We start from the raw sequence: 22,245 nt of genomic DNA on the forward strand, positions 1-22,245 counted from the left end.
TTTAGTAGGAGATGCAAGCCAAAACTAAAACTCTAAGGCCTCTTCTCCCCATCCAGCCATTCATCTGAGTAGACTTCCTCCTCAGCCAGGGCAGTCATAGCCCACTGCAACCAGTCAGCCCCTTTCCGTTCCCGTATCACTTTCCCTTTAATAAAATTTAAGGCCGAGCGCTGTGGCTCAACGCCTGTAATGCCAGCACTTTGGGAGGCTGAGGTGGGCGGATCATGAGGTCAGGAGATGAAGACCATTCTGGGCAACATGGTGAAACCCTGTCTCTACTAAAAATACAAAAATTAGCTGGATGTGGTGGCACGTGACTGGTCTCAGCTACTCAGGAGGCTGCTGAGGCAGGAGAATCGCTTGAACCTGGGGAGGCAGAGGTTGCAGTGAGTGGAAATCGTGCCACTACACTTTAGTCTGGTGACAGAATGAGACTCCATCTCAAAAAAAAAAAAGAAAGATTTGTGAGATGAATTTGTTTTGAAAATATTAGCTTGTTTTCAGCTGTGATACATTTGAAGTTGGTACAGAGTCCATTTTCTTTTATGTGTTAATGTATTGACAATATAGTTGTGTTGACGACAACTTTTCTTATTTCCAGTTCAGTCTTTACAAAAGCCGATGAGAGATTTCCTTGTATTTTATGGTAGTGTGATTGGCCTTACAGCACTTCAGGTTTTGAAGTTTTGCTGTATTTGTAAACAAGTATTTTGTGTACCTATTTGGAAGGTCAGTTGATAGGATGAATGAAAAACAAAAATTGGAAGTAGTGGCCCTAGTAGTAAGTGGGGATTTTCATGTAGGTAAAGGAACTGATAAGTCATAGGGAATCCGTGAGTTTTTAATCTTACTGAGTTTAGTTGTGTTCTTTGATTATTTTGGATAACTTTGTTTAACAGTGAATGAAATGATTAAAATGGAAAAATTAAATTAAGTGCAGAAAATATGTTTAAGATTATATAGGATGTCTTGTTTTAGGCATTTATTGCTTTATCTAGCAATAAACATATCCATTCTTGTATTGCTATAAAGAAATATTGGATACTGGCTAATTTATAAATAAAAGAGGTTTATTGGCTCATGATTCTGCAGGCTGTACAGGAAATATGATTCTGGAATCTGCTTGGCTTCTGGAAAGGCCTCAGGAAATTTAGAATGATGACACAAGGCATAGGGGAAGCAGGCACATCTTACATGGCAGGAGCAGGGAGCAAGAAAGAGTGAAGCGGGAGGTGCTACACACTTCTAAAAATACAGATCTCAGTCAGGTATGGCAGCTTATGCCTAGAATCCCAGCACTTTGGGAGGCCAAGGCAGGTGGATCACCTGAGGGTCAGGAGTTCAAGGCCAGCCTGGCCAACATGGTGAAACCTCGTGTCTACTAAAAGTACAAAAATTAGCCAGGTGCGGTTGCACCTCCTTATAATCCCAGCTGCTCAGGAGGCTGAGGCAGGAGAATTGCTTGAACCCAGGAGGCGGATGTTGCAGTGAACCAAGATTGCGCCACTGCACTCCAGCCTGGGTGAACAGAGTAAGACTCTGCCTAAAAAGTAAAATAAAATAAAATTAAAATTAAAAACCAGATCTTGCAAGAACTCACAGTCAGAAGAACAGCACCAAGGGTATGGTGCTGAACCATTCATGAAGGAGCCATCCTCAAGATCCAGTCACCTCATACCAGGTCCACCTCATCTAATATTGGGAATTACAATTCATCAGGAGAGTTGGTGGAGACATGGATCCAAGCCATGTCACATATTATCCTGACTGTAGTGGTTTAAGAAAACAATTCTTATCTCACAATTTCTTTTGAATACAGGCATGATTTAGCTATGTCCTTTGGTTCAGTATCTCTTCAAAGCTGTAATCAGGTTTTTCAGGTGTTTGTCATTACCTGAAAGATTGACTGAGTATGGTTCTGAGATCTCTCAGGTGATTATTGGCAGAATTAATTTCCTTTTCGGTTCTTGGTCTCATTTCTTCACCCATCTACTATAGTGCATTCTTGCCTTGCAGCGCTTTTTATGGAGCAAGTCACAATACAGCAGCTTGCTTCATTAGGGCAAGCAAGCAAGACAAGCTGCAGCGAATGTCTTTATAATCTAATCATGGGATTGACATAGTTAAAAACAAATCACTAGGTAGGCTCCAAGTTCATCAGAACATGATTATTAGACAAAAGCATGACTGTCAGGAGGCTCCATCATGGGGAGCCATTTTACAAGCGGCACCATGGGTGTTATGGGGGATTTTATTATATTTTGTTGTACTCTAAGAGTTGAGTCTTTAAAAATGTGTAAGTCTGTCGTTCTTGACTTCTGTCATGTTTTCAAGAATACATTATGTAATGATGTAGAATATTGTTTGTAAAGTAGTTGTCTAGAGTCTAGTGAAAATAATTACAGATAATCTCAGTTCATCAACGAATCGGTATATTATGTCATATTTAACTATTATAGGAATAAATTAAGCATAATAACATCATTTGAATGAATTATTAAGTGTCAGTCTAAAGCAGTACTTCTTGACTGGGGCCGATTTTGCCCTCTCATGGGGCATTCGGCAATATCGGGGGATATTTTTGGTTATGATGTGAGGGGATGATGATTAGCATACACTGGTTGGCATCTACTAGGTAGAGGCCAGGGATAGTGCTAAACATCTTACAGTGCCCAGAATTCTCTCACTTGCAAAGAGTTATCTGACCCGAAATGGTAACAGTGCCAAGGTTGAGATACCCTGGTTGGCAAGATTATTGTCATTTCTTTGTGTAAGACTTCACTTCTGTTATTAGCCTTAAGCCCCATAGTTTGAGAATATACATATATTCTAACAATTATTCAGTATAGTTAGTATAATGTACAATTTTTTAGTATATACACATATACTAACCCTTAGTCCTTCTTGCTCTGGCTTACCAGGACCAAGCCAACAACACCTGTAATAATCTTAAAGTGAGGGTCATTGTATGTGTGTGTGTATGTTCCTTGCCTGATATAAAGGATATTATTATCTGAGCCACATAAATATCAGCTGTCTACAAGTGTATTGCTTTTATTGAGGATTATTTTAGTAATTATAAGTACAGGCTTAGTGCAGGAATCACATAAGTGAAAAGACAATCATAGGAGGCTTCTTTGGCTTCCTTTTAGCTACACAAAACAAGAAGTAGCTTCCTCAAGGAAGCTTTCTCTTCCAGTTACTCTCAAATATTGTTCACAACTATTTACTATGTTGGTTCCACTTGAATGAAGTTATTTTGACCTAGCTCTCCTCTACCTGTTCGTAATTACTTAATATTCTCCTGTCAAATAAAACTATCCACAATTGATGTGCATGCTCTGACCTTTATTTTATTCCTTCTTATTAGTGTATGCTTATTGTTCGGCTTGCCTGGCCTGTGTTCTCTCATAATTATGTCTGACCTACAGGCCCAGTTCATATGCCATCTTCATGAAATATTGTGTCTTTATTTGGTAATGATGTACACTTTCTTTGAACTCTGCTTGCAATTTTTTATGAACCCAACACTTTCTACTTTATTTAATCTTTTTGTGTTTTTGTCTTCTACTGGAACTTAAGTTGATGACTATTGGCATGGTCTCTGGCCCAGTAATAGTGATGCAAGATTTTCTTCTTGGTCCCTTTGCTGGTTGGGGACCTCTGGACATTGATGCTGGAGGCCTCGCTTGGGACATGCTACCTGCCACAAGAGGTACTCCACCCCATATGCTTGCCCAGGCCCAGTCTGGCTTGTGCACTGGTTCTCAAGTTCTTGTCCCATGCCCAAGAAGAATGAGTATATGCTGACAATCAAGAGAGTGAGCAAAGCAGGAAGTTTTATTGAGTGATGAAACAGCTTTCAGTGGAGAGGGAACAAAGGGATGGTCCTCCTACACAAAGGCTGCAAAGTATCCCTAATATGGCTGAGTCTGAGGCTTTTGTATGGGCTCAGAATCAGGGAGGAGCAGACCCTAGGTAGTACTGGAAAAGGCAACATTTGATAGGTTAAAAGGCATTATTCAGAAAGAATTGATTGTGAAAGAGTGGGCAAACAGCTGGAGAAATTCCCATTCTTGGTCTCGAATTTCATCCAGGACCAGCATCTGGTCTTTTAGCCTTCAGGCCATTTTTGGCTTTATGTGGGGTTTCACAAGGGACCGATCCCTATCTGCCTGGGCATTTGGCTGCCTCTTACTGCTGTAAGTTCCCTCCCCTGAAGAAGTACATCTGACTGCTGTTAGGTTAGGGATGAAGACCAATCTTAACTGCTTCCTGCTGTTACGGGTGCTATTTTGGGAAAACAGCAGTCAGATCTTCCCCAGAGGCCTGCCTAAGGGTCCTCAGTAAAAAGGGCCATTGTCCAGGTGTCCTGTTGCATGACCGTTTGGAGTTTTATGCCCTGAAGATGAGAAGCGACAAACCTGGTTATTAGAAGTCATGTATGAAAATGAAACGAGGGAAAGGACAGCTGAAAAATCTGGAGGCTGCTGACATGCCCAGATAACTGGTGGCTACTGGTATGCCTGTTAAGATTTGGGTGAATAGGGCTTGGCTTTATTTAGTTCCCTTGGTTATATTTTCCCAAAGAAACCTCGGGGTTATAGGCACCCTGTTTACTTCTATCACCTGGCAGGATTTGCAGGATAATTACCGAGAATTAGAATATTTATCCAGATTTTTATATTACCCATCACTTTTGTTTCTTCTGAGCTGCAGCCAAAGATCACTGCTTGGTTCACAGGAATAAGCAAGGTTACTTTAAAATGTAGGCTAAAACTTAACAACAACTAATGAGATTAAAATTTTATAAGTTTTGAAATGTAATTTTTCATTCTCCAGTTCTCATATTTGTTAAAAACAAATCATGATAGGACTGAGTTGTTTTGCAAAATAAAACTTCAGTTGTTTTCCTTGGCCTGCTTGTTTGTACAAAGGGTGGCAAGAATAATTATTTTTCTTTTCTTTTCTTTTCTTTTTTTTTTTTTTTGAGACGGAGTCTTTCTCTGTCCCCCAGGCTGGAGTGCAGTGGTGCAATTTCGGCTCACTGCAAGCTCCGCCTCCCGGGTTCACGCCATTCTCCTGCCACAGCCTCCCGAGTAGCTTGGACTACAGGCGCCCGCCAACACGCCCAGCTAATTTTTTGTATTTTTAGTAGAGACGGGGTTTCACCGTATTAGCCAGGATGGTCTCGATCTCCTGACCTCGTGATCCCCCCGCTTCGGCCTCCCAAAGTGCTGGGATTACAGGCTTGAGCCACTGTGCCCAGCAATTATTTTTCACATAGGCTTTCTAAATTGTCTTTGCTGGAACTCTGCTCCACAAGGAATCTTAGACAAGACCTTTTAAAGCTGAGCCCAGCCATGGGTTTGTACCCTCAAATATCTATGAGTTAGGTAAATTCCCTGTCTTCTTGCGGTCCCAGGATAACACGGGGCCTCTGGGCCTGGTGGAAAGTGACATTCTTTACTCACCACAGGTTAGGAGCTGCATACTAGGAGCCGCATAGACAAGGTATGAGGCCATTTTTCCAGAAGAGGTTTTATTGGCACTGCAAGTCAAGCTTGATTCCTTAAAAGGAAGCACACCCTTGCAATCAAAACATTGGTAAAACCACCAGTTTTCTCCAGCTGTGTCCTGTTGCAAAAGAAAACGTATTCTTACTTGGCTAATGCAAATAACTATATTGCCGTAAGTTAAGGATACTCATCAATAGTTTCCAAATTCTAGAGAAACCAGGCAGACAAATGTGCTACAAATTTTGTTCTCAGGAAGATACCTTACTCAATTGTTAAAAGTGTAGGTCAAAATTGTTTTCTTGACTCTGAAAAACAAAAAACAAGGATCAACAATGTTTTAAACAGAAAGTTAAAAAAATTCCTGGCCAGGCATGGTGGCTTATGCCTGTAATCCCAGCACTTTGGGAGGCCGAGGAGGGCAGATCAAGAGGTCAGGAGACCGAGACCATCCTGGCTAATATGGTCTCGGTCTCCTGAGACTAAAAATACAAAAAATTAGCCCGGCGTGGTGGCGGGTGCCTGTAGTCCCAGCTACTCACGAGGCTGAGGCAGGAGAATGGTGTGAACCCAGGAGGCGGAGCTTGCACTGAGCTGAGATTCCACGCCACTGCACTCCAGCCTGGGCGACAGCGAGACTCTGCCTCAAAAAGAAAAAACAAAACAAACATTCCTTCAGTTTTGTTCAGTCCATTTGGTTAACTCTTGCTGTGCTTGATATTCATGAACATTTCAGCTCTTCAGGAGTCCTATACATTTTTCCTCTATTCTAGTGTCAGTTTCCAGTATCATCAGAAACTGGCATTTAAAAGCACCTGACAGAGTTCTATAGCTGATGATAAGCCATCTTTTGAAGAGGATCAAGACAAGGCAATTGTCTGTGAATGACAAAATGACACAATTACAAATACAATTGACAAATTAGGTTATTAGTGGTTTACAATAACTTAAAATCATGATGTTAATGATGACTGATAACATATACTGAGACATTAGAATTTTAGAAATCTCACACACTTTTGGAACATAAATTATAATTTACTAACATATAACCTGAAGATTAAACATAATTTTTATTTTGCCAATCCCACATAACTTCCCCATGGGCCCTCTGCAGCATCCAAAAGTTAGGGGTCAGAAAAGATAACCTTGAAACTGAAGTTTGATTTGGTGAAGCTTGTTAAATATGTTAGAATTTAAAACACTTAATATTATGAAGTAGAATTCCAGATTATAATAAGTCATTTAGCCAAAACGATGACTCAAAAATTTTTAAAAAGGCAAAAACCTTTTATTCATTAAGAGGGAAGACTTAGCTTTCCAATCTGCTCTTGTCTTAACCGCCTATTTTTTGGAAGTTTATTCTCAAGGTGCAAACAAAAATCTTTAATTATTCTTTTGTATTACATGAAAATCTTATTCAAGGGAGAGAGAGCCAAATTTCACCCTTGCTTTGGTCTACAGTTAACGTCAACCTCAACTTTTAAATGAAACCTTATAGATAATTCTCTCCGATCTTAGCCAGTTTGCCCATGAGGTGATAATCTTCTAAATCTTTCATAACTCTTTACAAATTTTGTTAAAGAGCAGATCAGGGCCTTAAGAAAACCTTGTGTTTTTATTTAAGTGCTCAAATTAGAAACAAACCAAAAAAATACTTTTTGAATTTAGTCAGCATGTTCACACAATTTATTTTATAAGATTAACTTTTACAAAACTAATTTAAAATAGACAAAACCCATTTTATCTAATTTAAAATAATGCTTCCACCCTTCTACCTATGGAAAAATTTACTGTACCATGCCTTTTTATATTTTTTACTGCTAAAACATTTTACTTTTCCTACACACCTTTCATGTAAATCTATTTTCGGTAGCTTCAGTTACATAAGAGTAATTCATAGCAATTTTTAATTTTAATGTAAAACCCGGTAGGCTCTTTTTTTGTTGTTTTGGAGACTGAATTTCACTCTTGTTGCCTAGTCTGTAGGGCTCAAACTTGGCTCACTGCAAACTCTACCTCCTGGGTTCAAGCAATTCTTCTGCCTCAGCCTCCAGGGTAGCTGAGATTACAGGCAGCTGCCACTATGCCTGGCTAATTTTTTCTATTTTTAGTAGAGACGGGGCTTTACCATGTTAGCCAGCTGGTCTCGATCTCCTGACCTCAGGTGAGCCACCTACCTCAGCCTCCTAAAGTGCTGAGATTACAGGTGTGAGCCACTGTGTCCATTCTTTTCATTATGTACCAGGCACAGATAAAGTTTATGGCATAGTTAGGAGGAGCATGGATAATTACATATGTCCCCGGGCCGGACCAGATTGTGAAACAGGCAAATCAGACAATTCTCAAAAGCCAAAGAAGCAGTTTATAACCTTGACATTTAGCAAACCAAGAATCTGACCTGCATAATTTAGACTACATATTTACATTTTGAAAACAATTGTATTTTACCAATAATCTTTAAAACTTTTAATTTCTCAGAGATTAAAGTCATGAACTAAAAAGGTATTATAGCTTTTTTTCTTCGAAAAATATTTCATCTAAGCACATATTTTTCTTTAAGCCAATTAATTAGACCTCTTTTTTATATAAACATAACAGACATAACATATAACTACACAAACCACAAACAGAAGATCCAATAGTTGTAAGATTTTTAATTTGCTCATCTCCTAATTCGATTACCACCTGGTGAAGCCCGTCCAAAAACTGGGCTAGGAAAACATGCAGGTTTTAGGGCCTAATGAACAGGTATAGGTGGAAGCCGAAAGCAGATTTTTGAGAGGGATCTATTCACTTTTAATTTCTGGGGTTCTGTGAGGAAAACAGTTGATTTTTTTTCTTCCCAAAATGGGCTCCATGTCACATTTTCTATTTATTCCAAGCAACCTCATGCTCTCAGAAGTTATTTCAGAGCCTATCATGCATGCATTAAGACTGGCAAAACAAAATGAAGAAAAGTAATTCAGATGACTAAGAAAAAAAAAACTTTTTCCAGAAAAAAAAGTTCCAAGAAAAGGAAGAAAAACATAGATGCCTTTTAAATATACCTATAAGCTTGGGCCAGGCATTGTGGCTCACACCTATAATTGCAGCAGTTCTGGGAGGCTGAGGCAGGCAGATCACGAGGTCAATAATACATCATTTGGTTATCCACTTTTAATTAAGCTGACTTTTAACCATAGCATTCTTTAAGAAAATAATTTAAAACCCCTTGTTACTCAACTTTAGCTATGCCAAGAGGCCAATATTTTTGGCTTTTGACCTTCACCAAAAGTAACCTCACAGGTGAAACCAACAAGCCTCAACTCAAAGTTATGACTTAACGAAGAGTGTGTGTGGTATTTTCAAAGAGGTGGTAAGCAGTTTTTACAAAACCTAGACTCTTTACAGGTAGCAAGCAGTTTTTACAAAACCTAGACTCTTTACAGGTAGCTCAGAGATAGGAAGAGTTAAGAAAGTAAGCTAGAAGTCGTTCATGGAAGGGAAGAGAATCAGCAAATGGTAAAATTCACACACTAACCAGAAAGTACTTATTCCCTATGCCAATACTGAACCGGGACCACTATTGTAAAATGGCAAACACCCAAAGAAAGTACTGCCACATGTTTACAAGGTCAAGCTCCCAGGGGCTTAAAACAAGATGGAGACCAGCAAAATTTGTTACTGACCACTTTGATGGCCTGGCTTGAACGGTGGGCTTATTGGGTCATAGGCCGTGCACTGTCCTAAGGTATTCTTACGACAGAACCATATAGAAAGACATATAAAGCATATCAGATTGGCTACAGGTTAACAGCCTCAAATCCTTTTTTCTGTTAATTAAAACTATAGAGAGGATTTAAATAGTGATTTTTATAATTCATTCTACCAGTTTACACAGGGAGAGTGAGGCCAGAGGTTTGGTAAGAAAAATGGTTTTTTGCTGATCTGTCAGCAAAAAATTTGAGTTCCCTTCCCCCAATTTGTGAAGACCTATCCTGAAGTCCTGTGAAAGGGAAGTAGACAATGATACTGTAAAAGTTGTCCCCCCTCAAGATATTTACTCAGATTGGTGCTTGCTTCCCAGTTTTTTTTTTTTTTTAATTTTTTTTTTTTTTTTTTTTTTTTTTTTTTTGAGACAGAGTCTTGATGTCACCCAGGCTGGAGTACAGTGGCACAATGTCTGCTCACTGCAACCCCCACCTCCCAGATTCTAGTGATTCTCCTGCCTCAGACTCCTGAGTACCTGGGACTACAGGCATGTGTGCCACCACACCCAACTAATTTTTTGTATTTTTAGTAGAGATGGGATTTCAGCGTGTTAGCTAGGGTGGTCTCGAACTTTTGACCTTGTGATCCACCTTACTCAGCCTCCCAAAGTGCTGGGATTATAGGCCTGAGCCACCATGCCCAGCCTTCCCAGTTTATTTTTAAGCCAAACAGTTTGAGGTTTGGGGAAATTGACTTTTCCCAGTCTGGGGGATGAATCTGTAGGGATTCTGTGGCATGGGGACACAATTACTCATTTGCAAAGAGGACAGAGGAGGAAAAAGGAAAAAGGTTTGTTTTTTTTTTTTCAAAGGAGTCCCAGTGATTCAGGATGTATCCAAGAGAAGTGCAGACTGAAGGTGGCTGGTTACTTACCTGGAAGGAGGGGAAAAAAGCATCCCTTAGTTCCTGTGTCTTTCCAGTGAATATCTGGGGTACAGGAGGGAGAAAAAGAAAAGGTGTCCCCTTTATTTCTTCTGTCTTTATATCCCTGAGTCCCAGTGACTCAGCAGGTGCTTTCACGCATGTGTAACAGGTAGGAATTGTCCTCATTCACCTATCAATTGCCTATTTTTTCTGCTGTCTGTAATCTCATCTATGCCATGGATGCTAGCATGACCTCTCCATAAAATAGGCAGTGGGGGTGGAGATTCCAGTTGGCAGGAATTAGTCATGCTCACCTGCACTGTGCCCCTTGACTATTTTCTGCTGCTGGATCCCTCAGATCCATTTTCCTTTCTAGAGCTTCAGCCCGAAGCTTGGAGTTCAGTTTGGGACAAGGAACTTCCTCAGGAAGGTGCATGGTTTCATTAAGTCCAGGTGGCCCTCACCAGACTGCAGCCAGCAGCTGTCAGGGCTACTACTTCGCCATCTTCTTATAAGCTGAATACTCATGTATAGCTATGCAACGGGTTTGTACTCAGACAATGGAGAGAAAGGGAGAATTGGGGATCTGGCCTAGTAAGATGCCTTCCAAAAGAAAACAAAACCTCTTGCATAGAAAAGCTCCCTGTATTTGCATGGCAATGTGAACTCCTGATGTTGGCAGAGAAAAGAAAAGGAAAAACAGCTTACATGCAAGGCAGGGAAGGTGCTTGGGGTTGAAAAAGCCTCCATATGCAAATAGATTCCTCTAGCAGGGAGAGAGACTCTTAACCTCTGCTTCCTGTTTTCCTCTAGGAACAGGCAGAAACTGCATTGTTCTGAATTGCACATCTGATGGCTGGTCCAAATGTTCTTTCCACCTAGTAATGTGTTTGTAGTTTGCAACAACACTTGTAACATTGTGAAAGAGATAAGTACCATAACATCCCCGAAAAGCAGGAAGACAAATGCCATAGGAAAAATGGGAGTTGAAGGAGACCAACATTCCCTAACCCGGAGAGTGATGGGGGAGGGTCCTCTCCAGCATCCAGTCCTCTGTAGTTGCACCATTGTTCTTAACTAGCTTACCAGAGGTTTGGTGCTTCATCTGCCTTCAGAAAAATATCTGAGGACAAGAGGTCACAGAAAAAAAGTGAAATTTAGGTCCACATTTACTCACCCTTCAGGTATCATGAGTGAGCCGCCAAAATGATAAGAGGATTTTTCTTCTCAGTTACTTCATAAGCTGGCGAACCCTGGCTGGTGATGCCCTGCCTGGGCTTTTCATGGCCATGCTGGCATGCCCCAGCTCACCTGTGTTATAGCTTGTACCCCTTTTTGGTGGCTCTAAAACTTGTCCTGCACCTAAGAAGAATAAGGATGTGCTGACAAAGAGTGAGCAAGGTGGGAAGTTTTATTGAGTGACAAACTAGTCAAACAAACCTGAAAAGGGACGAGGGGTTTGTCCCCCTACCCAAAGGTAGGAAGGTCCCCCTAATATGGCTGAGTTGGGCTTTTTATGGGCTTAGAATGGGGGACAGGCAAGCCATAGGTAGTATTGGAAAAGTCAACATTCGATTGGTTAAAAGATATTATTCAGAAAGAATCAATCATGAATGAAATGGTGGGCAAAAAGGAACAGAGGTTCTCATTCTGGGTTGTGTTTCATACAGCACCAGCAGTCTTTCAGCCTATGGCCTGTTTTTGGCTTTCATGTGGGGTTTCACCAAGGACTTGCCCCTGTCTAGGCATTTGGCAGGCTTCTGTAGCTATCAGATTTTGTTGAATAATTGAACTTTATTTCTCCATATTTGTGCAGTGGTAATTCCATTATAAAACCTAATAAAACAATGTTTTTATACATGGTGTGGAAAGACTTCTCTGGGCTCAGAGGTGAAACTGACCCTTGTGTATAAGTAGCATCTCTGACTGATTGAGAGGGTGTAGTCATTAACAGTTGTGATATTAGTTAAGAAACTTAGATTTACCATTGTAGCTTTTCTACCAATTAGTGAGCAGATTGTTTAACCTCATTGAAATTGTAAAGTGATAGACGTGGACTTAGTCATTACTGGGCAGCTTATGAATTGTATTCATTTACTCATTATGTTGTAAAAATGATTGGTATCCACTTTTAAGGCTCTAGTTCTAGTGGCTAAATAGGTACTTATTTATACAGTATAACTGCTGTGTTAAAATATGTGTGTGAAATGTGGAGTAGTAGAAGAGGTGAAGAAAATCATAGTTTGAGATGGTCATAGTTTTCTGGTCTTAAAAACTGTGGTATTTTGGTGATTCCATAAATTAGGTCAGATACTTCCACTGGAAGGAAACAGTTTAAAGGATGTATGTGGTACTATTAATAGAATGAGGAAGACACACCAGATATTTAGGAGGGAATTAGGGGGCGTGAAACTAAAAGCTGGTTTGAATGAGACTGGATCACAAGTGATTTCAGGTACCAGATTAAGGCACTGAGATTTTATTTTTAAGCACTGAAGTCAGATTTTTTCCTTTTAAAAGAAAGGATTCATGATGAAATCTGCTTTTTGTTTTGCAGAGAGCTTGGAGATAATTCTGGTGGCTGTGTGGAGGATGTGTTGGAGGTGAGTTGCTAGCTGAAGAATTAAAATGATAGTTTTAGCAGTTTGAGTAAGAGATGTTTACAGAAATGTTTTGTGGAATAAAATTGAACAGTGAGAGACCTGTGAGGTTACCATAGTCTGATAGATGGGCGGCTAATATGATTTTTTTCTTTTTTGTCACTGAGTTAATTACTAAGCTGAGGCAGGATATTTGTCTTTTATTTGTCTTTTACTTGATAAGAAAATCGCTCACAGTTTAACAGCTTAAAATAACAAACATATCTTTTAGTTTTTGTGGGTAGCAGTTATTTATCTGAAGGCTGGTGTATCCACTTCCACAATGGCTCACTCACATGATTGCTGACAGAAGGGCTGATTTCTTTGCTAGCAGTTGGCAGGAGGTACGTCCTTGCTGTAAGGATGTTATCTGTAAGCCTGCTTCAGTGTTCGGGGCAAGCCTTGGCTGTCATGCTAAGGGTACCTATGTTAAGGTCTAGGGAATTATCTATTGTAGCCTGGTTGGGAGAAATATTATGAGAAATTTTTGTTGTTCTAATTTGAACAGTAGAAGTGTGTAGTACTTGAGGTTCCTTGAAAGTATATTTAATATGGATTTTTCTGTCTGCAAAAAAATATTGTGGAGATCGTGTTGAATCTGTAAATCTCTTTGGGTGGTACTGATAACAGTAGTAAGTCTTGTAATACCTGGACATTAGAGATCTTTGCCTGTATTTCTGTCTTTAGTTATTTTTCCCTCTGCAATAATTTTTTGTTTTTAGTATAAGTCATTTGTCTCCTTGATGAAATTCTTTAGATTTTTCTACATGTAATATCATGTCATCTCTGAATAGGCACAGTTTTACTCCCTTCTTTCTGATTTGGATGCCATTTTATATCTATCTCTTATTTCTTTGCTCTGACTAGGACTCTCCATACTATGTTGAATTAGAGAGGTCCTTGTCCTGTTCCAGATCTTAGAGAAAGGCTTTGAGCCTTTTCCCATTTGGTATGAAGTTAGCTCTTGTTCTCTTCTTTGTCTTATATGACTTTTTTTTTTTTGACGGAGTCTTGCTCTGTCGCCCAGGCTGGAGTGCAGTGGCACGATATCGGCCCACTGCAAGCTCTGCCTCCCAGGTTTACGCCATTCTCCTGCCTCAGCCTCCCGAAGAGGCTACAGGTGCCTGCCACCACACCTGGCTAATTTTTTTGTATTTTTTTAGTAGAGACAGGGTTTTACCATGTGAGGTCGTGTCCAGAGTTTATTCCTTCTTGTGGGTTCTTGGTCTCGCTGACTTCAAGAATGAAGCTGCGGACCCTCGCGGTGAGTGTTATAGCTCTTAAAGATGGTGTCCGGAGTTTCTTCCTTCAGATGTTCAGATGTGTCTGGAGTTTATTCCTTCTGGTGGGTTCGTGGTCTCGTTGACTTTAGGAGTTAAGCTGTAGGCCTCCGCAGTGAGCGTTACAGCTCTTAAAGGTGGTGGGTCTGGAGTTGTTTATTCCTCCCAGTGGGTTCGTGGTCTCACCGACTTCAGGAAGGAAGGCGCAGACCCTCACAGTGAGTGTTACAGCTCATAAAAGTAGTGTGGACCCAAAGAGTGAGGAGCAGCAAGATTTATTGTGAAGAGCGAAAGAACAAAGCTTCCACGGCGTGAAAGGGGACCTGAGCAGGTTGCTGCTGCTGGCTGGGGGGTAGCCAGCTTTTATTCCCTTATTTGTCCCCGCCCACGTCCTGCTGATTGGTTCATTTTACGGAGTGCTGATTCATCCATTTTACAGAGTGCTGATTGGTCCATTTACAATCCTTTAGCTAGATACGGAGCGCTGGTGCGTTTTACAGAGTGCTCATTGGTGCATTTACAGCCCTCTCGCTAGACACAGAGCACTGATTGGTGTGTTTTTACAGAGTGCTGATTGGTACATTTACAATCCTTTAGCTAGACACAGAGTGCTGATTGGTGCATTTACAATCCTTTAGCTAGACACAGAGTGCTGAATGTTGCGTTTACAATCCTCTAGCTAGACAGAAAAGTTCTCCAAGTCTCCATTCGACCCAGGAAGTACAGCTGCCTTCACCTTTCAAGGTCAGGAGATTGAGACCATCCTGGCTATGTGACCTTTTTTTATGTTCTGTTTTGTTGAATGGTAATGCAAAGTTGTTGAATTTAGTTAAATATTTTTTTCTACATCAAGATAAAGATCATGTGGTTTTTCTCCTTTTTTTGGTGATAGGGTATATTACATTGATTGGTATTCATGTATTGAACCAACTTTGCATTGCAAAAATAAATCCCATTTGATTATAATTTTTTCACGATACTGCTAAATTTGGTTTGCTAGTATTTCGTTGAAGATTTTTGCGTTTATATTTATCAGAAACGTTGGTCTTTAGTTTCTTTTTAGTAGAAAAGAAAATGGAAAAGGAAACACAGATTTAATCTAAGAGGCCTGCATTACCTTTATTCCAAAGTCAATTTGTGAGTGTATTTATTGTGAGTGTATTTATTTTTCAGGAAGACTTTCAGGATTGGTGATACGTATGTTTGTGTAATTCTTCAGCGAAGTCATGTGATCGCAGACTTCTTGGTTGGCAAGTTTTTAATTAATGATTCAGCCTCCTTACTAGTTATAAATCTGTTCAGATTTTCTAATCCTTCGTTATCTAGTCTTGGTACATTGTGTGTTTTTAGCAACTTACATTCATTTTTTGTAGCTTGTCTAATTTAGTGACGTATAGTTGTTCAAAGTCTTTTCTTAGACTCTTTTTTTCAGTCTTGGTTTTAGTTATTTGAGGTTTTATTTTTTTCCTCTTTATGTAAGTAGTGGTGTCAGTTGTGTTGATCTTTCAAACAGCCTCGTTTTGGTTTGGTTGATCTTTTATTTTTCTATTCTGTATTTTATTTATCTCTGCTATGATCTTTCTTAGTTAGCTTCAGGTTTAGTTCTTTTTCTCCTTTAAGATTATAGTTAGGTTGTTAATTTAAGATTTCAGGCCAGCATTTACAGGTATTAAACTTATAAACTTTAAAACTATAAACTTTCCTCTAGCATTGCTTTTGCAGTGTCCCATCAGTTTTGGTATGTTTTATTTTTAATTTTTCTCAACATATTTTCTAATCGTCATTTTAATTTTTTTTGACCCATTGGTTCAGATTGTTTGTTAAATTTTCACATACTTGTGGATTTCCAGTTTTCTTTCTGCTGTTGATTCTATTTTCATCCCATTGTTTTCTGAAAAGATACCTTATGTGGTTTCTGTTATTTTAATCTTATTAATACCTGCTTTGATATGAGGTTTATCTTGGGGAATGTGCCATATACACTTGAAAAGAATGTGTGCTGTGCTGTTGTTGGGTTAGTGTTCAGCATATGTCTAATTGTTTTATTATTGAAATCCTCTATTTCCTTGTTGATTTTTTTTTTTGTCTGGTTGGGTAGAAAGTGAGTTAGGGAAATTTTGTGCTATTATTGTATTGCTATCTATTTTTTCCTTTAATCTGTCAATATTGCTTTATATGTTTTAGAGCTCTGCTTTTTGTTGCATGTTTACAGTTTTTTATCTTCCCAATCAATTACCTTTTTATGATTGTGTCTTTCCCTGTCTCTTGTGGAATTTTTTTATTTAGTCTATTTTGTGTGATATTACTATAACAAACTCTGCTTTCATGTGGTTATTATGTGCATGAAATATCCTTCTCCATCTTTTCACTTTGAAGCTGTGGTAATTCTTTGATCACATAGTCTATTGTAGGACTCTTGTGAGTCTCTTATAGGGAAGGATAAGGTTGAACTTGCTTTTTTATCCTTGCAGCTCATCTATGTGTTTGACTGCAGAATCCATTTACACTTAAAGTATTTACTGAAAGAAAAGTATCAACTATTGTCAGTTAGTTACTTTTGTCTTGTATTTCCTGTGGATTTTTGCTTATTTTCTCTTTTACTGCCTTTTGTGTTTTGTTTATTTTTTTGGTAGCGATAAGTGGTTTGATTCTGTTTTCATTTTCATTGGTATATATTCTATAGATATTTTGTTTCTGGTTATAACTGCAACAGGATTTTGTGACCTGTAGAGAGTTACACAGTAAATTGGTGTTGGACTATGCTTCATCTCTGTCCTCCCCAAAAAACAATGCACTCCACAGAAGGCTTGCATGTACTTTTAGAGCAATTGGTTATTAATTCCTAAGTAATTCATAGATCTTACACCATCCTCACTTAAAGCAGCTTGTATACAAGGCAGTCGATGAGGAAAAGGAAAGACATTGCCATTTTTTCAAGAATTTTCTGGAAGAAGAAGTTCAGATATTGGTGGCTTTCAGTACGGGAGCCTTGAACATATTTTATAGGCTGAGAAAAGTGAATCCAGGAAGAAACTGAGAAAAATTGAGAGAAAATTAGAGCAAGGTTTTTTTCATAAGTGGGGCATATATGTGGGATCAGGAGCCCTGGGTAAGGGACAAAAGAAACAGACATGAGCACGTTTGAAGTAGTGTAGAGTGAAGTGGCTGGTTTCTTTCTTACTTGCAGGAAAAACTTATTTAAGTAGTTTTTATTAGCAGCAGAACTAAAATAGAAAATGGTAGGGAGTGTTTTAGTTTGTTTGTTTTAAAACCTATTTCATATAAAACATTTTGAATGAGAATTTTTATGTAGCAAAAAACAATGAAAGAGAAGACTATATGATAAGATGACCATATAGAGGTAGATTTATGTGTACTTATATACTTCACGTTTGGTTTTTGTCCATTTTCTTTTCAATCCTGTCCTTATGGAATAATATTAATTTGTAACTTGGTTTTCCATTTTATTTATTAAAGAACAATCTATGTCTGACTTAAATGTTTACTTACCAGTCTTTAGCTTTTTTTGACGAATCTTGTCAGGAAAAACAGAATAGTATTGCATTGTTATAACTTGTTTTTTGAAAGGGTATGTGTGTAGCAGTTTAATCATGGCAGACTTCCTATGTTAGAATCCCTTTTTCCACTAAGTACTGATGTGAGCAGTTAACTTTTTTGTTTGTTTGTTTGTTTGTTTTTGAGATGGAGTTTCGCTCTTGTCGCCCAGGTGGGAATGCAATGGCGCAATCTCGGCTCACGGCAACCTCTGCCTCCTGGGTTCAAGCAATTCCCCTTCCTCAGCCTCCCGAATAGCAGGATTACAGGCATGCGCCACTATGCACAGCTAATTTTGTATTTTTAGTAGAGACAGGGTTTCTCCATGTTGGTCAGGCTGGTCATGAATTCCCGACATCTGGTGATCCGTCCGCCTCGGCCTCCCAAAGTGCTGGGATTACAGGCAAGAGCTGCCACGCCTGGCCCAGCAATTTACTTTTTTTTACTTTCTGTTTCTACTTACCTGTGAAGGTGGTAAATAACAACTACTGAATGGATTTGTTGAGTGAAGTTAAGTGTTTCACATAGTGCCTGACTTCTAAAAAGTGCTGTTGTTAAATTTGTTATACACATATATATTGGTTATATGTGGTTTTTTATTTGATTTGTTTTACTTTAGTTTTTTATATACTGTGCCTTACTCTGTTTCTCTTTTTTTTTTTTCTTGGCAATGTGTTTTGGACACATAGATATCACTGATTATTCTTTTCTACCTTGCTTTGATTTCAAGTTTAATTTTTTCTTTTTTTTTTTTTTTTGAGACAGAGTCTCACTTTGTCACCTAGGCTAGAGTGCAGTTGCGCGATCTCAGCTCACTGCAAGCTCCGTCTCCCAGGTTCACACCATCCTCCTGCCTCAGCCTCCTGAGTAGCTGGGACTACAGGCGCCTGTCACCATGCCCAGCTAATTTTTTGTATTTTTAGTAGAGACAGGGTTTTACCATGTTAGCCACGATGGTCTTGATCTATTGACCTTGTGATCCGTCCGCCTCGGCTTTCCAAAGTGCTGGGATTACAGGCGTGAGCCACTGCACCTGGCCTCAAGTTTTAATTTTTATGGAAACAAATCTAGTTCTTAATCAGTGACACATCAGATTAAGCTTTGAGATTTTAAAGAAGTGCTGATTATTAGGTCTCAGATGTTTTGCTGTGTTTGGTCTAGGCTGGAACTTGGACATTAGCAATCCTCTAGAAGTACTTCAGGAAATGCTAATTTGCAATTTAGGATGAAAACCACTGGACTAATGAATATGGAATGTAAAGGATTTGGTGGCATTTCCCATACTCCTATCAGGTTGCAGTGAACGCTCACCATTAAATTTCTGTGTCCTCTAGTCCTGTTAAGATTCTTTGAGTATACTGTTGATTCTCCTAAAGGAGTATTAAAAGGGACCTTGGGAAAAAAGACTTGTCAAAAGTGGAAACGTGAGCTCACTTGACAGATTGATGGTTTTGGAGAAATATGGTATAGTTTAAACCCTTTCCAAAGAAAAATTACCCCAAAGTTTTAAATTTTATATTTAAATCACTCAAAAAATTATCTTAAAAGCCACTTATAATGCTCTGATACAATGATGTGTTGACTGTGCATTGTCTTGAATTCTTTGTAAAAATCTAATACTAGTTTCCTTATGTTTAGGTATTAAATTTTCACAGTATATATAAGGCAGCAATTGATAGGCCTTTCAGAGATTCTTCTGTAAGTTAAAAATGACAACCAAGAACCTTACTTACTTTTCTGGAATGTTATATAATATATGGCATGTTTCCTGGCATAACTGCTTGTACAATAGTATGAATTTCTTAAGGGGAGTAAAACTGTTAATACAAATTTAGCTTTTTATTTCACTCATTTTTATAATCCTGTTATTAACTGTAAAGACTGGTGATGTTACTATACATATTAAGATTGTAATAATTTCTTATTCATCTTTTTTTGTTGTTTTTTGGAGACAGAGTTTTGTTCTTGTTGTCCAGGCAGGCTGGAGTGCAATGGCGCGATCTCAGCTCACTGCAACCTCTGCCTCCCAGGTACAAGCGATTCTTCTGTCTCAGCCTCACAAGTAGCTCAGATTACTGGCATGCATCACCACGCCCAGCTATATTATTTTATATTAGAGATGGGGTTTCACCATTGTTAGTCAGGCTAGTTGCAAACTCCTGATCTCAGGTGATCCACCCGCCTTGGCCTCTCAAAGTGCTGAGATTACAGGCATGTGCCACCACGCCCAGATTCTTATTCGTCTTTTTAATATGTAAGCCAGTGGTACCTTTTTTCCTTTTAGGTTATGAAATGCTTTCTGTTTCAGAAGATTGTTATTTATTGACTCTTTATTTAGAAAATATTGCCAATTCAAATGATCTGTTTCTTTTCTGAGTTTTGGCAGATTGTGTCTTTAAAGGAATTTCTCTTGCAGAGACCTCTGCAAGATGTTCTGTCCTTGAATTGGAAATTTTTAAGGCTGACATATGCTGGTACTTCATCTTCTATAAGTGGACTATAATTTCTTCCCTTAGGACAACTACATAAAGAGACAAAAAAAAAGCAAAGATCTGTGCTGTGTCAAGTATGACAGCCATCACTCGTGGCTCTCCAGTAGGAGGGAACGACAGCCAGGGCCACGTTCCTGATGGCCAGTCTCAGCATCTCTTCCAACAGAACCAGGTAGGATTAAGACTGTCTTGTTTGAGTACTGTGGAATACAAAATTGTGAAACATGTCCTGAATGATTTGTAAAGTAATCATAAAATATGTGGTTATTTTAAGTTACACATGAAAAAAGTGACTGTGGGCTGAGTGTGGTAGCTCATACTTGTAATCCCAGCATTTTCAGAGGCTGAAGAGAGAATTGCTTTAGCCCAGGAGTTCAACAGCAGCTTGGGCAACATGGTGAAACCCTGCCTCCCATAGAAAAATTAGCTGGGCATGGTAGCACATGCAGATAGTCCCATCTACCTGAGAGGCTGACGCAAGAGCCTCACCTGAGCCTGGGAGGTCAAGACTGCAGTGAGCGGCTGGGCGCGGTGGCTCAAGCCTGTAATCCCAGCACTTTGGGAGCCCAAGGCGGGCAGATCACAAGGTCAGGAGATGGAGACCATCCTGGCTAACACGGTGAAACCCCGTCTCTACTAAAAATACAAAAAATTAGCCGGGCGTGTTGGCGGGCGCCTGTAGTCCCAGCTACTTGGGAGGCTGAGGCAGGAGAATGGCGGGAACCCGGGAGGCGGAACTTGCAGTGAGCCGAGATCACGCCACTGCACTCCAGCCTGGGGGACAGAGAAAGACTCCGTCTCAAAAAAAAAAAAAAAAGACTGCAGTAAGCTATGATCGAGGCATTGCACTCCAGCCTGGGTGACAGAGTGAGACCCTGTCTCAAAAGAAAAAAAGAAAAGAAAAAAACTGACTCTGGCATTTAGTGAATGGAAACCTTGATTACTATACATGGTTGAGAATGTAGTCCTGTGTTTTTATTTACCTAAGGTCCCATGTGAATCCGAGAGCAAAAGTATTAAATTAGTCACTGTAACCTTAGTTGTAAGCACAGACTTCAGGCAGCTATTTATATTCAAACCCCACTTTATAAGATTATCGTATGACTCTAACTGCTATAATATCTAAGCCTCAGTTTTCATATTTATAAAGCAAGGATAAGTGAAATAATATTTCTAAAAGGTTTAACATAGATTTAATATCAAAGTTCTGTGCTGACCTATTTGGAAATAATTACCTCTTTTACTATCTTGTTAGATTTTTTTGTAAGATACGTGAAGCTTCTAATGTTAGTAATTTACCTTTACTTTTTCTTTTTTTTTTTGAGACAGAGTCTTGCTCTGTCGCCCAGGCTGGAGTGCAGTGGCGCAATCTCGGCTCACTGCAAGCTCCGCCTCCCGGGTTCACGCCATTCTCCTGCCTCAGCCTCTCCGAGTAGCTGGGACTACAGGCGCCCGCCACCACGCCCGGCTAATTTTTTGTATTTTTAGTAGAGACGGGGTTTCACCTGGTCTCGATTCCTGACCTCGTGATCCACCCGCCTCGGCCTCCCAAAGTGCTGGGATTACAAGCATGAGCCACCGTGCCCGGCCTACCTTTACTTTTTCTTGCCTTTTTTCCTAGGGTGATTCATTAACTGCATTGAGCTAATTTTTTCAGGGTTTTGGCTTTTTAATTCCCATTTGTGTGTTTTTTCTTCCTTTTTCTAAGATTCATTCTTTTGCTTTCTTTAGGTTTTGTTTGCTCTTCATTTTCTAGTTCCTTGAAGTAGTATTTTGTTGATATTTGGATTTATGTTCATAATATATATTGGTCTAGTTTTCTTGTGATATATTTGGTTGTTGGTATGAGGGTAATGCTGACCTCATAGAATGGCCTAGAAAGAAAGTATTCCCTTTGCTTCCATCTGGTGGAAAAAAATGGTAGAGAATTGATATATTTGAGAGAATTTACCACTGAGCCTTTCTGGGCATTGTGCTTTCTGTTTCAGAAGATTGTTATTTATTGACTCTTTATTTAGAAAATATTGCCAATTCAAATGATCTGTTTCTTTTCTGAGTTTTGTCAGATTGTGTTTTTAAAGGAATTTCTGGTAAGTGTAGAACTGTGCATAGTATTCCTTTATTATCCTTCAGTGCAGCAGCCCCA

General features: G+C 39.3%; 1 protein-coding gene across 9 annotated transcripts in view; it reads left to right on the forward strand.

The window, feature by feature from the left end:
• Positions 1-22,245, forward strand: part of USP9Y (ubiquitin specific peptidase 9 Y-linked) — a 215,213-nt gene that overhangs the window by 27,281 nt on the left and 165,687 nt on the right. For 8 of the 9 annotated variants that reach the window (XR_010119796.1, XM_063635449.1, XM_063635447.1 and 5 more), the window contains exons 2-3: positions 12,691-12,736; positions 20,124-20,271. Coding sequence is in view for 8 of the 9 variants with exons in the window: in XM_063635449.1 (XP_063491519.1) it covers positions 20,176-20,271 (96 nt within the window). In the remaining variant the exon portion in view is untranslated. Of the gene's footprint in view, positions 1-12,690; positions 12,737-19,245; positions 19,306-20,123; positions 20,272-22,245 lie in introns of all 9 variants that reach the window. The other variant, XM_063635448.1, reaches the window with a different exon arrangement.

This window comes from Symphalangus syndactylus, chromosome Y (assembly GCF_028878055.3).
Source record: "Symphalangus syndactylus isolate Jambi chromosome Y, NHGRI_mSymSyn1-v2.1_pri, whole genome shotgun sequence".
Classification (NCBI taxonomy): domain Eukaryota; kingdom Metazoa; phylum Chordata; class Mammalia; order Primates; family Hylobatidae; genus Symphalangus; species Symphalangus syndactylus.